At 44.7% G+C, this 14,327-nt stretch overlaps 1 protein-coding gene across 6 annotated transcripts in view; it reads left to right on the top strand.

The window, feature by feature from the left end:
* Positions 1-14,327, top strand: part of UIMC1 (ubiquitin interaction motif containing 1) — a 99,534-nt gene that overhangs the window by 8,509 nt on the left and 76,698 nt on the right. For 4 of the 6 annotated variants that reach the window (XM_075998413.1, XM_075998408.1, XM_075998407.1 and 1 more), the window contains exon 1: positions 1,078-1,217. The exons of 1 other annotated variant lie outside the window; for it this stretch is intronic. In XM_075998413.1, the coding sequence (XP_075854528.1) occupies positions 1,079-1,217 (139 nt within the window). In that variant the 5' untranslated portion in view covers position 1,078. One more of the 6 variants, XM_075998409.1, reaches the window with a different exon arrangement.

Here is a 14,327-nt window from a genome sequence, read left to right as displayed (position 1 = left end):
GGGTCTCTTGCTCAGGTTGGTTTTGAACTCCTGACCTCGAGCAATCCGCCCGCCTCGGCCTCCCAGAGTGCTGGGATTACAGGCGTGAGCCACCGCACCTGGCCTTTTCTATATGTTTTTAGTGGTCCAGATAATTTTCTATTTTTAGTAGAGACAGGGTCTTGCTCTTGCTCAGACTGATTTCAAGCCCCTGACCTTGAGCGATCCACCCCACTCGGCCTCCCAGAGTGCTAGGATTACAGGCGTGAGCCACCGGGCCCAGCCCCTATTTCAGGCTTCTGCTCAGGCAATTCCTTCACCTCCTATCCTCTCACACAGCCTCTACATAGCACCCTTAAGTCCCAGTGGTCTTAATCCCATCATTCTTCTTTTTTTTTAGAGACAAGGTCTTCCTCTGTTGTTACCCAGGCTGGAGTGCAAGTGAGTCAGCCTAGCTCACTGCAGCCTCAGACTCCTGGGCTCAAGCTCTCCTCCTGCCTCAGCCTCCCGAGTAGCTGGGACTACAGGCATTCACCTGCATGCCCGGCTAATTTTTTCTATATATATTAGTTGGCCAATTAGTTTCTTTCTATTTGTAGTAGAGACAGGGGTCTCGCTCTTGCTCAGGCTGGTTTCGAACTCCTGACCCGGAGCAATCCGCCCACCTGGGCCTCCCAGAGTGCTGGAATTACAGGCGTGAGCCACCGCGCCCGGCCTGTATTGTATTAATAGAAACATCTTATGTTTTATCCATCCACGTCTTATTGGACACTTCTGTTCATGTTTTTCGCGAGGAAGCAGGCTTCCTTGAGTATGTCCTGTGCACACCTGTCGGAGTTTCTTTCTGCATTTTTCTAGCGGTGAAATTACTAGGCCATAAAAGACACATTTTAAATTTTACCACATCGAATTGTCCTCAAAAGAGGCCGTTCTAATTTCACACTTCCTCCTGCCGTCTCTGGGTTTAGGACTCTGTTGCTACTCCTTGGTTTCCAAGTGCTAGCACATGACACGACCCCGCCGCCTCGCGCACTTGGTACGTCCCGGCGGGCCTACCCCTCCCCCGTAGGGCGGATTGGTTCCGCCCCGGATGCCGCGCATGCGCCCTTCCAGAGCGTGGCTGCTCGCGGTACCTCCGCCTCGCGCGCGCCGCCAGTCCCGGACTCCTGACGTTCCGCGGCCGCTGGTGACCCCGGGGCCCTGGAGGAGGGGCTCGGCCGAGCGGCACGCGCCGGCTGGTGAGTACCTGCCGCCGCCGCCGCCCACCTCCCGCCCACCCTCTGCCCGCCTCCTCCCTCCCTCAGCGGGGCCGCGGCCCGCTCCTCACCCAGAGGCGCACCTCCCGGCGCCGAGGTAGGCCTCTCCGGACGCCGGGCTGGGCCCCTCGGGACGCCGGGGTGGGCTTTCCCGGACGCTGAGGTGGGCTTTACCGGACGCCGGGCTGGGCCCCTCGGGACGCCGAGGTGGGCTTTACTGGACGCCGGGCTGGGCCCCTCGGGACGCCGGGGTGGGCTTTCCCGGACGCCGGGGTGGGCCCCTCGGGACGCCGAGGTGGGCTTTACCGGACGCCGGGGTGGGCCCCTCGGGACGCCGAGGTGGGCTTTACCGGACGCCGGGCTGGGCCCCTCGGGACGCCGGGGTGGGCTTTACCACACGCCGGGGTGGGCTTTCTCGGGACGCCGGGGTGGGCTTTCTCGGGACGCCGGGGTGGGCTTTCCCGGACGCCGGGCTGGGCCCCTCGGGACGCCGGGCTGGGCTTTCTCGGACGCCGGGCTGGGCTTTCTCGGACGCCGGGGTGGGCTTTCCCGGACGCCGGGGTGGGCCCCTCGGGACGCCGAGGTGGGCTTTACCGGACGCCGGGGTGGGCCCCTCGGGACGCCGAGGTGGGCTTTACTGGACGCCGGGCTGGGCCCCTCGGGACGCCGGGGTGGGCTTTACCACACGCCGGGGTGGGCTTTCTCGGGACGCCGGGGTGGGCTTTCCCGGACGCCGGGCTGGGCCCCTCGGGACGCCGGGCTGGGCTTTCTCGGACGCCGGGGTGAGCTCCTCGGGACGCCGGGGTGGGCTTTCCCGGACGCCGGGGTGGGCCCCTCGGGACGCCGGGGTGGGCTTTCCCGGACGCCGGGGTGGGCTCCTCGGGACGCCGGGGTGGGCTTTCCCGGACGCCGGGGTGGGCCCCTCGGGACGCCGGGGTGGGCTTTCGCCTTCGGTTGCCTGGCCCGTCCCGCTCACACCTTCGGAGCGGCCGGTGTTCTCTCGGCGTCCTGGTCGCGCTGCTCGCTTACTGCCGCGGGGAAGTGGTCTGGTCGTCCTCACGCTGCACTGTCCCGGAGGGGGCTCGGCCCCGCCGCCTTCGCGCGGGGCGCCCCAACCCGGGCTCTTCCCAGAGTGAGGACGACGGGGCCCCTCTGCCCACCAGCTCACTATTTTGTTGGGAGTGAGCCTTGCTTTCGCTAATCTTTGCCCGGAAAAAAAGTTTTTGGTTTTTTTTTTTTTTGAAATCCTCATCATCATACACCGCTTTGCCCTCCAGCAGAGCTGGTGTGTTTCTCCTGTGTCCTACAATCTGCAGTGTTTCAAGCCTTTTATACACACGCATTTATTTAATCCTCAACAACCTTAGGAGGAGATAGGTACTATTCTGCTGTATTTGCAGGCGAGGCAACTGAGAATCGAGGGCACGCATCTCGTCAGTGGTGGAGCTGGATTTGAATCCAGGCAGTCTGACTCCAGTATTCTTGAATTTAGTCACTTTATCACGCTGAGATGTATAAATAACAATCCCCCCCCCAAAAAAAAAAGTGAAAAGTTTTCCTGTGCTTATTGTTTTTGTTTTCCTGTCAAACGAGGCAATGCCTTGTAGTTCAATCAAAGAAAGTGTGTTTTTGGAATCATATGCATTCAGTTTCAATTTTCAGCGTGCTCATTTACCAACTTAACTGTTTGACTAAGTTTCCTCATGTGTAAAATAGTGATATGGGTATCTACCTCATGGAGTTATTAGGAAGAATAACCTCTACAATGTGTGCAAGTTACCTAGAATAGTGTCCAAGGACTCAATCAATGATAACTGCAATTATATTATTCAAGGTGTGTTTGGATTCTTTTGTTACATACTTGTCGTAAATTGTGGCTCAGTAAAATATCAGCAGTGTGTGTAGGTATGCATTTACTTTTTTTTCCAATTACAAAACAAGCTCATTGGCTGGGTATGGTGGCTCATGCCTGTAAATCCTAGCACTCTGGGAGGCCAAGGTGGGCAGATTGCTTGAGGTCAGGAGTTCGAAACCAGTGTGAGCAAGAGTGAGACCTATCTCTACTAAAAATAGAAAGAAATTAATTTGCCAACTATAAATATATTAGAAAAAATGAGCCAGGCATGGAGGTGCATGCCTGTAGTCCCAGCTACTGGGGAGGCTGAGGCAGAAGAATTGCTTGAGCCCAGGAGTTTGAGGTTGCTGTGAGCTAGGCTGACGCCACGGTACTCTAGCCCAGGGAAACAGTAAGACTATGTCACAAAGAAAAAAAAAAAGAAATTGGCCAACTAAAAAAAAAATATATATGTGTGTATATATATGTGTGTGTGTGTGTATATATATATATATATAAATTAGCTGGGCATGGTGGCACACACCTGTAGTCCCAGCTACTTGGGAGGCTGAGGCAAAAAGATTGCTTGAGCCCAGGAGTTTGAAGTTGCTGTGAGGTAGGTTGGCGCTACGGCACTGTAGCCCAGGTAACAGAGTGAGACTGTCTCAAAAAAAAAAAAAAGAATCTTTTACTCTTACCCCAAATAAGTCAATATTCAAGAAATTTGATACCAAGTTCTTTCCTTTTTTTTTTTTCTTTTCCCCTCATGCATTATTCATTTCACTTCCACCAAGTTCTTTCCTTATCAACTGATTAAAATGAGCTTTTTTTTTTTTTTTTAAGACAGAGTCTTCACTCTGTTGCCCTGGCTAGAGTGAGTGCTGTGGCATCAGCCTAGCTCACAGCAACCTCAAACTCCTGGCTCAAGCAATCCTGCCTCAGCCTCCCGAGTAGCTGGGACTACAGGCATGTGCCACCATGCCCGGCTAATTTTTTCTATATATATATTAGTTGGCCAATAAATTTCTACTTATAGTAGAGACAGGGTCTTGGTCTTGCTCAGGCTGGTTTCGAACTCCTGACCTTGAGCGATCCTCCTGCCTGGGCTTCCCAGAGTGCTAGGATTACAGGCGTGAGCCAACCTTAATTTCTTTCTATTTATAGTCGAGACAGGGTCTCGCTCTTGCTCACGAACTCCTGACCTTGGGGATCTGCCCGCCTGGTCCTGCAAGAGTGCTAGGATTACAGACGTGAGCCACCGCACCCACACCCGCCCTGGTAAAGGATTCTTAGGGCCCCTTGCCTCTAAGCTTTCAAAGCAGTTTTGACAAGTTCGGTACCTAGACTGTCAAGATTTTAAATTATCTTGTCAGTGATTATTTTCCAGATAGATCAAGATGATGGATGTGCTGAAAGAAAATGACAAATATTCCAAATTGAGGATTTTCAAGGACACCACCAAAAATGCTACCTGTAAAATAAATAAGTCTCATTATTGGGTCACCTTTCCTGTTTGATTTTTCTAGAGACATTTTGTTCCTGTCATGATTAAGTTGCTGTGGGCATCCAGACTCATTCCTTCTTCAGAGGCAGTTAGTGGTAATTCATTTTAGCCTCAGTAGAAGGTAAGCCATTATTTTAGTGAGTTCTTCATCTTGAGAGGTAGTAACTTAAAAAAAAAAAGTACTTGAACTATATACAGTGGCCTGGTTGTTTAAATTAGCAGATCAGTGACCTTTTTATTTACTGTTTTAGAATTACTGTAAAAACAGTAATTGAGTGTAGGTAAATCTCATGAAGCACTGGAATGTTGGAATTATATCTGTGGGGTATCACTAAATGCTGCTTATTGATCCCTTGTCTGCTATGGTTCTTTGAAAACACACATTGAGCCTGCAGTGGTCCTGTGCTAGGGTCAAAGGGTTTTTATTTATTTACATGCCTTTCAGAAATTTCATGTATTTGGTGGTATGGCTTCCCTTGCTATCATGTTTCAGCATATTGGTTTAAATATGTGGTACAGGAAACATTTAATAAGATGGAAACTAATCCATATAAGATGTTTTCCTAGGGCATTATGAGTCCTCTAGTCTTCTTCCTCCATACTAATTTTTACTTTCAAGTTCTACTCATGCTATTCTCTTAGATTTCAACATCATTTTAAATTTTATATCCACCATATAACTTTATTCAGCTATATGCTTCTGTACCTTTAATTTATGCTGTGCATTAAATGCATATATAACAATAATTTAAATATATACTTTATGCTCCTCATTCATTCAGCAAATACTTATATGTGCATATCATGTATCAAGCAGAAGTTCTAGTTAGAGGAGATATAAAGATTGGGCATGTTGGCTCATTCCTGTAATCCCTGGGAGGCTGAGCGGGCGGATCGCTCAAGGTCAGGAGTTCAGAACCAGCCTGAGCAAGAGTGAGACCCCATCTCTACTAAAAATAGAAAGAAATTAATTGGCCAACTAAAAATATATAGAAAAACTTAGCCGGGCATGGTGGTGCATGCCCATAGTCCCAGCTACCCAGGAGGCTGAGGCAGTAGGATCTCCTGAGCCTAGGAGTTTGAGGTTGATGTGAACTAGGCTGACGCCACAGCACTCTAGCCGGGGCAACAGAATGAGACTCTGTCTCAAAAAAAAAAAAGATAAGGTATGGAACATTGGAATCAGGTTTTGGAGTCAGGAGACAAAAAGTATAAGTGCCTACTTTGGGCAAGTTACTTTTCTGAACCTCATAATAATTATATATTGTTTTCAGGCTTCTTAGTATTAATTGAAATATTCACTCATCAAATATTATTAATATTTCTTTCTATTTATAGTAGAGACGGGGTGTTGCTCTTGCTCAGGCTGGTTTTGAACTCCTGACCTCAAGCAATCTGGCAGCCTTGGCCTCCCAGAGTGCTAGGATTACAGGCGTGAGTCACTGGGCCCGGCCATCAAAAATTATTTTTTAAAAACTTTTTCTTAATGTGTCACTTATATACAGTGAAGTGAACCAATCTCTTTTTTTTTGACAAAGGGTCTCCCTATCATCTGGGCTGTAGTAGTGTGGTATTAGCCTAGCTCATAGCAACCTTAGACTCCTGTTCTTAAGCAATCCTCCTGCCTCAGCCTCCCAAGTAGCTGGGACTACAAGGGCTGCCACAATGCCTGGCTCATTTTTTCTATTTTTAGTAGAGATCGGGACTCACTCTTCCTCAGGTTGGTCTCGAACTCCTGAGCTCAAGTGATCCTCCCACCTTGGCCTCCCAGAATGCTAGGATTACAGACGTGAGGCACTGTGCTTGGCCTGAAGTGAACCAATATTAGCTCTATAGCTCAATGTGTACACCCAGGTAACCACCTACCAAATCAAGATAAAGAACATTTCTAGCATCCCAGAAGGCTCACTGTTTCCCTTCCCAGTCAGTACCTTCCAGAGGTAACCAGTGTTCTGACTTGGATTACCAGAGGTTAAATTTTTAAAACAACTTTATTGAAATATAATTCATATACCATATAATTCATCCATTTATATTGTACAACTTGATGTCTGTTAGTATATTCACAGAGGTGTGTGGCCATCACCACAATTTTAGAATATTTTCATTACTCCAAAGAGAAACTCCATATCCCTTAGCCATCACTGTCTATCCAATCTTCCCAATCCCTTTCAGCCTTAAACAATAATAGAGACTTGTACCTAAGTGGACACATAGGTACTACAGTAATAGGGTATTGGGCAGGGGGAAGTCGGAGGGGGGCGGGTATAGACATACATAATGAGTGAGATGTGCACCATCTGGGGGATGGTCATGCTGGAAACTCAGACTTGTGGGGGGAGGGGGAGAAAGGGCATTTATTGAAACCTTAAAATCTGTACCCCCATAATATGCCAAAATAAAAAAAAATAAATTAAAAAAAATAGAGACTTTCTATCTCTATTGATTTACCAATTCAGATATTTCATATAAATGGAATCAAACAATATGTGATCCTTTGGGACTGGCTTCTTTCCCTTAGCATGATATTTTCAAGCTTTATCCATATTGTTGCAATGTATGAGTACTTTCATTCCTTTTTATTGTCAAATCACAATTCCATTGTATGAATGTATCACATTTATCTACTTGTCAGTTGATGGACATTTGGATTGTTTCCATTTTGGATTCTTATGAATAATGCTTCTGTCAATAGTTGTGTACAAGTTTTTCTATAGACATATGTTTTCATCTCTTTTGGAAAATAAATACACAAGAGTAGAATTGCTGAATTGTGTAGTGTCTGCAATTTTAACCTTTTGAGGAATTACTAGACTTCCCAAGGCAGCAGCACTATTTTATATACCCTCCAGCAGTGTATGAGTCTCCAGTTTCTCCATCTCCTCACCAGTTGTTATTGTCTTTTTGATTTGAGCCATACTGGTTGGCGTGAAGTGGGTATTTCATTGTGGGTTTTTTTTTTTTTTTTTTGAGACAGAGTCTCACTTTGTTGCCTAGGCTAGAGTGAGTGCCATGGCGTCAGCCTAGCTCACAGCAACCTCAAACTCCTGGGCTCAAGCAATCCTTCTGTCTCAGCCTCCCAAGTAGCTGGGACTACAGGCATGAGCCACCATGCCCGGCTAATTTTTTCTATATATATTAGTTGGCCAGTTAGTTTCTTTCTATTTATAGTAGAGACAGGGTCTCACTCTTGCTCAGGCTGGTTTCGAACTCCCGACCTCGAGCAATCCACCTGCCTCGGCCTCCCAGAGAGCTAGGATTACAGGCATGAGCCACCACGCCCGGCCAAAAAATTTTTATTAGAGAACATTTAAAGCATATAAAATAGAGAAATTAGTACAGTTAAAGCCATGTACTTAATAAAATTATCTCTCAATCCTTTTACCTCTCAATATTTTGAAACCTTAAACCACATATAATTTTATATGTAAAGACTATGCTATGAATTATGAATGTCTGATATATAGAGAGCCTCTTTTAAATAATAAGGTCAATATCATTTTTTTTGTTCTGTTTTGTGTGTGTTTTTTTTTTTTTTTTTTCCCTTGATCATCTTTGTCAGGCAAGGGTCAATATCATTAATATTATTGTTAGACATAATAAACAATGATTTTTTTCATTAGATTTTCACTATCCCAATTGACATATATATGTAAATATAAATATATATATATATATTTTTTTTACCCTGAGACAGGGTCTCACTCTGTTGCCCTGAGTAGGGTGTCATGGCGTCAGCCTAGCTCATAGCAACTGCAAAGTCCTGGGCTCAAGGGATTCTCCTGCCTCAGCCTTCTGAGTAACTGGGACTTCAGGCACGTGCCATGACACTTGGCTATTGTTTTCTATTTTTAGTAGGGGCAGGGTCTTGCTCTTGCTCAGGCTGATCTTGAACTCCTGAGCTTGAGTGGTCCTCCCGCCTCAGCCTCCCAGAGTGCTAGGATTATAGACATGATCCACCTCGCCCAGCCCCTGAGATAGGGTCTTACTCTTTTGTCCGGGTCTACAGTGCAGTGGCATCATCATAGCTCACTGCAACCTCCTGAGCTCAAGCAATCCTCCTGCCTCAGCCTCTTGAGTAGCTGGGACTACAGGTGCGTGCCACCCTGCCCAGCTAATTTTTTCTAATTTTTGTAGAGATGGGGTTTTACTTTTGCTCAGGCTGATCTCAAACTCTTGGCCTCAAGTAATCCACCTCAGCCTCTCAAAGTGCTAGGATTGTAGGCATGACCTACTGTGCCTGGCCCTTTTTCACTTTCTTGATTGTGTCCACAGAAGCACAAAATATTGGGCGGGCGCGGTGGCTCACGCCTGTAATCCTAGCACTCTGGGAGGCCGAGGCTGGCGGATTGCTTGAGGTCAGGAGTTCGAAATCAACTTGAGCAAGAGCGAGACCCCGTCTCTGCTATAAATAGAAAGAAATTAATTGGCCAACTAATATATATAGAAAAAAAATTAGCCGGGCATGGTGGTGCATGCCTGTAGTCCCAGCTACTCAGGAGGCTGAGACAGAAGGATTGCTTGAGCCCAGGAGTTTGAGGTTGCTGTGAGCTAGGCAGACGCCAGGGCACTCACTCTAACCTGGGCACCAAAGCAAGACTCTTAAAAAAAAAATGAAGCACAAAATATTTTATTTTTGGTAATGTCCAATTTGTCTATTTTTTCTTTTGTTGCTTTTGCTTTTGATATCATATCTAAGAAACCATTACCTAATTCAAGTCTGTGAAGATTTACTTCTATGTTTTAAGAGTTGTATAGTTTTAGCGTTATTTTTTTTTAATTTTTAAATTTTTTTTTTTGAGACAGGGTCTCACTCTGTTGCCTGGGCTAGAGTGCAGTGGCATCATAATAGCTCACTACAGCCTCTAACTCCTGGGCTCAAGCAGTCCTCCTGCCTTAGCCTCCTGAGTGGCTTGGACTACAGGTGCACCCCACTACACCTAGATAATTTTTTGTTATAGAGACAAGGTCTCACTATTGGCTAGGCTGGTCTCAAACTCCTGTCCTCAAGAGATCCTCCTGCATTGGCATCTGAAAGTGCTAGGATTACAGGCATGAGCCACTGCGCTTGGCCAGCTTTTAAATTTAAATCTTTGGCCCATTTTCAGTTAATTTTTGTATGGGGTGAGCTAGAAGTCCAACTTCATTTTTTTGCATGTGACTATGCAGTTGTCCCAGCGCTGTTGGTTAAAAAGACTATTCTTTCCCCATTGAATGGTCTTGGCATTCTGGCTCAAAATCAGTTGACTGTAATGGGAACGTCTGTTTCTAGGCTCTTAAATCTATTCCGTTGCTCCATATGTCCTATGCCAGTGCTGCCTTGTCTTGATCTTTGTAGCTTTATGAAATCAGGAAATATGAGTCCTCCATCTTTTTCTTATTCAAGATTGTTTTGACTATGTTAGGATCCTTGCATTTCCATGTGAATTTTAGGATTAGCTTGTCAGTTTCCACAAAACCCACTGGGATTCTATTAGGGATTGTTTTGAATCTGTATATTAATTTGGAGGATATTGCCATCTTAATATTAAGTGTCTGATCTTTGAATATGAGATGTCTTTCCATCTGTTCATCTCTTTAATTTCTTTCAACAGTGTTTTGTAGTTTTCAGAGTATAAGTTTTGCACATTTTCTATTAAAGTTATGCTTAAGTATTTTATTCCTTATGATGCTATTGTAGATAGAATGTTTTCTTATTTTCATTTTCAGATTTTTTTTTTTGAAACAGGCTTAATTCGCTTTATTTTTCTTGTGTAAAAACCCTATGTTATAGCCACAGCTGGAGCTTGTGTCCTCTGCACAGAGATTTTGGTATTGACAAGATTATCAGTGAATTCTTGGCAGGGATGCTTGGTGAATACTCTCTCTTTCCAGAGGTCAGGGGTCTGATATCTGTAGGTCTTGGAGATGGCATCACAAATGACCTTGGTGAAGTTGCCCAAGATGGCAGTGCAGCCCCTGACTGAATTGTAGCAGTCATCAATACCAGGCATCAGCAGCTTCTTGGGCACAGGGGCTGAGAGGATGCCAGTTCCTCTAGGGAAGTGATAAAACATACCAGCACAGAGCTTCAGCAGCCTATCATCTTGTGAGGAATGGTATGGGGCTTGTCAGTTTTGTTCCCCAAGTAGTGTCTTTGTGCAGGGACAATGGAGAGCTTGGTGGATGGTGGCCCCTTAGGTGGCAGTGGCTGCCTCCTTGGAGCACTTAACACCCAGACCAATGTGGCCACTGTAGTCTCTGATGGCAACAAATGCCTTGAACCTGGTCTGCTGGCCAGTGTGGGTCTGTTTCTGCACTGGCATAATTTTCAAAACCACCACCTTGAGAGATGCCCCCAGAAAAAAATCAATGATCTCAGACTCATTGAAGGGCAGGAGGAAGACATGAATCTCTTCTAGGGACTTGATTTTCATCTCCTTGATCAGGTGGCTTAGCTTGGTGACTGGGATCCACTCCTGTCCTTGGCCTTGCCTTGGTCAGACCGGCCTGAATACCACTGCTGAAGCCTCCATGGAACCGGCTGTGGCCTCCCATTACAGGGCCCCGGGGCTTCCAGGCCCTCACATTGCATAACGCCATTTAGTGTTTGCTGGAAGAAGCAGCCATTTTCAGATTGTTCATTGCAAGGGTATAGGAATAAAATTTATATTTGTATATTGAGCTTGTATCTTGCAATCTTGCTGAACTTGTTCTGATAATTTTTAGTGGATTCCTTATGATTTTCTATATAAAATAGGCATAGTTTTACTTCTTCCTTTCAACTCTGGATGCCTTTTATATTTCTTTTTCTTACCTAGTTGCCCTGGCATCTTTAGTACAATGTCGAATAGAAGTGGTAAAAGTGGAGGTCTTTGTCTTATACTTAACCTGAGGGGGAAGTTTTTCAGTTTTTCACTATTAAGTATGATATAACTGTGGGCTTTTCATAGATACCCTGTATCAGGTTGAGAAAGTTCCCTTCTATTCCTAGTTTGTTGAATGTTTTTATCATGGGAGGGTGTTGAATTTTGTCAGATGTTCTTTCTGTATATATTGAGACAATCATGTGGTGTTTGTCCTTTACCGATATGGTATAATACATTAATTGATTTTCAGATGTTAAATTAACTTTTTTTTTTTTTTTTTTGAGACAGAGTCTCACTTTTGTTGCCCAGGCTAGAGTGAGTGCCGTGGCATCAGCCTAGCTCACAGCAACCTCAAACTCCTGGGCTCAAGCGATCCTCCTGCCTCAGCCTCCCAAGTAGCTGGGACTACAGGCATGCACCACCATGCCCGGCTAATTTTTCGTATATATACTTTTAGTTGGTCAGTTAATTTATTTCTATTTTTAGTAGAGACAGGGTCTCGCTCAGGCTGGTTTCGAACTCCCGACCACGAGCAATCCGCCCGCCTCGGCCTCCCAGAGTGCTAGGATTACAGGCGTGAGATGTTAAATTAACTTTTGATAAATTTCACCTTATATAAACTTTTTATATGATGCTGGATTTGGTTTGCTAGTATTTTGTAGAGGATATGCATTTTTTCTTTTTTTTTTTTTAATTTTCTATTTTTGTTGAGTTTTCTGTCTATGGCAGGGGTCCTCAGACTATGGCCTGAGGGCCACATGTGGCCCGCCAAGGACATTTATCCAGCCTGCGGGGTGTTTTTGCTGCTGTTGCCTGTCTTGCTTAGCAGCTGACTTGTCCCCGGCCCACAGTGCGCATGTGTGGAATGTGCGCCGCACTCCGATGGCCCTCCAGCGGTCTGAGGGACAGTGAACTGGCCCCTTGTTTAAAAAGTTTGAGGTCCCCTGATCTATGGTCATAAGAGATACTGGTTTTGTTGTTTTCCTGTGTTGTCCTTGTCTGGTTTTGTTATCAGGCTGGTACCGATCACAGAGAATGAGTTTGGAAATGTTTCTCTTCTGTTTTTTCTTTTTCTTTTTTTTTTTTGAGACGAGTCTCACTTTGTTGCCCAGGCTAGAGTGAGTGCTGTGGCGTCAGCCTAGCTCACAGCAACCTCAAACTCCTGTGCTTAAGTAATCCTTTTGCCTCAGCCTCCCGAGTAGCTGGGACTACAGGCATGCACCACTATGCCTGGCTAATTTTTTCTATATATATTTTTAGTTGATCAATTAATTTCTATTTTTAGTAGAGATGGGGTTTTGCTCAGGCTGGTTTCGAACTCCTGACCTCGAGCAATCCGCCCACCTCAGCCTTCCTGAGTGCTAGGATTACAGGCGTGAGCCACCACACCCAGCCCTCTTCTGTTTTTTTGTTTTTGTTTTTTTTTTTAGAAGAGTTTGTGAAAGATTGATGTTAATTCTTTAAATGTTTGGTAGAATTTTGCATACAGTTAGAAATGGTGGGACTAGAGTTGAGCTGAAAGGTCTAGGTGCATTTATACATCTGGTAGTCATTTGAATGGAGTTTGTAACCCGAAAGCCACTGTAAAGAGTGAATGCCACTGCAAAGCTAAAAAGTAGAGATAGAAAGGGATAACTATAGAATAGTGGGGAATACTTTTATTTAGGTGAGAAGAAAAGAAGGAAGAGTCAGAAAAGAAAACATCAGAACTAGGAGGAAACTCTGTTGAGTAGTGTCACTGACGCTAAGAGTATCTTAAAGGAGAAATACACCAAGATGGCTAGTGGAATTAAAGTTGAGAAGAGGCCTCTAGATTTGGTGCAAGAAAATCTTTAATGATCCTTAGAAAGGATTAGTGAAAAATTGGCTTGGTTTTGTGAGTTTCCCAAGAGTCTTATCTTGGTAGCTGGGAGCAAAGAGTACATAGCAAGTAGTATTTTTCCAGGGTTAAGGGTTTTGGAGGTCCTCGTTGCAGTGGCTAACTATGGATTGCAAGGTGGATAGGAAGTCAGGAGGGGCAAAATTGTGATTTCTGTTTCTAGTGTTGAGAACAATGCTGACTATTAATTGTTTTTCTTAATTTAAGTCCCAATTCTTTTTCTCATCCTAAAGCGAAACATATTAGAAAAGTGATCTAACCTTAAGGTACTTGAATGAACTACCTGTCAAAGGCTTTCATGTTGTTTCTTTATTTTTTATTAATATTTAAATTTTGGGGTTTTTTTTGAGACAGAGTCTCGCTCTATTACCCATGCTAGAGTGCAGTGGTGTCGTTATAGCTTACTGCAGCCTCAAACTCCTGGGCTCAAGTGATCCTCTTGCCTCAGCCTCCTAAGTTGCTGGGACCACAGGTACATGCCACCACACCTGGCTAATTTTTTTCCATTTTTTGTAGAGATTGGGGGTCTCACTATGTTGCCCAGGCTGGTCTCTAACTCCTGGGCTCAAGTAATCCTCCTGCCTTGACCTTCCAAAGCGGTGGGATTACATGCTTGTACCATTGCACTAAGCCTATGTGTATATTTATTTATAAATTATGTGTATACTAATATACTTATTTTGTGAATTAGAAAACATACAAAAAATCAAAATGTAAAAAGGATGAAATAGTGAAAACACTTGGATAATAGAGCATAAACATGCTTATTGAACACAAAAATAAACACTAGGAGACTAGTGGTGTCACTTTGCATCTCTAGACTAATTCTGAAAATTGAGTTTTAATTAGAGTCTTGGTATTAATAGTTTTAAACTCTTTTAGATCTTTAGCTCCTTTGTGAATTTGATGAACATTATAATAAAAATTTTCCCAAGGAAGATATAGAAAAAAGACAGTTTTGCATACAATTTCAGGAGATTGTGAATACCTTGAGGCCAGTCTGTAGATCCTTTAAGGAGTAGTCTTA

The sequence above is a fragment of the Microcebus murinus genome, chromosome 28 (genome assembly GCF_040939455.1).
Source record: "Microcebus murinus isolate Inina chromosome 28, M.murinus_Inina_mat1.0, whole genome shotgun sequence".
NCBI lineage: Eukaryota > Metazoa > Chordata > Mammalia > Primates > Cheirogaleidae > Microcebus > Microcebus murinus.
The sequence above is the reverse complement of the archived record's forward strand: the minus strand, read 5'-3'. Positions and strand labels throughout refer to the sequence as shown.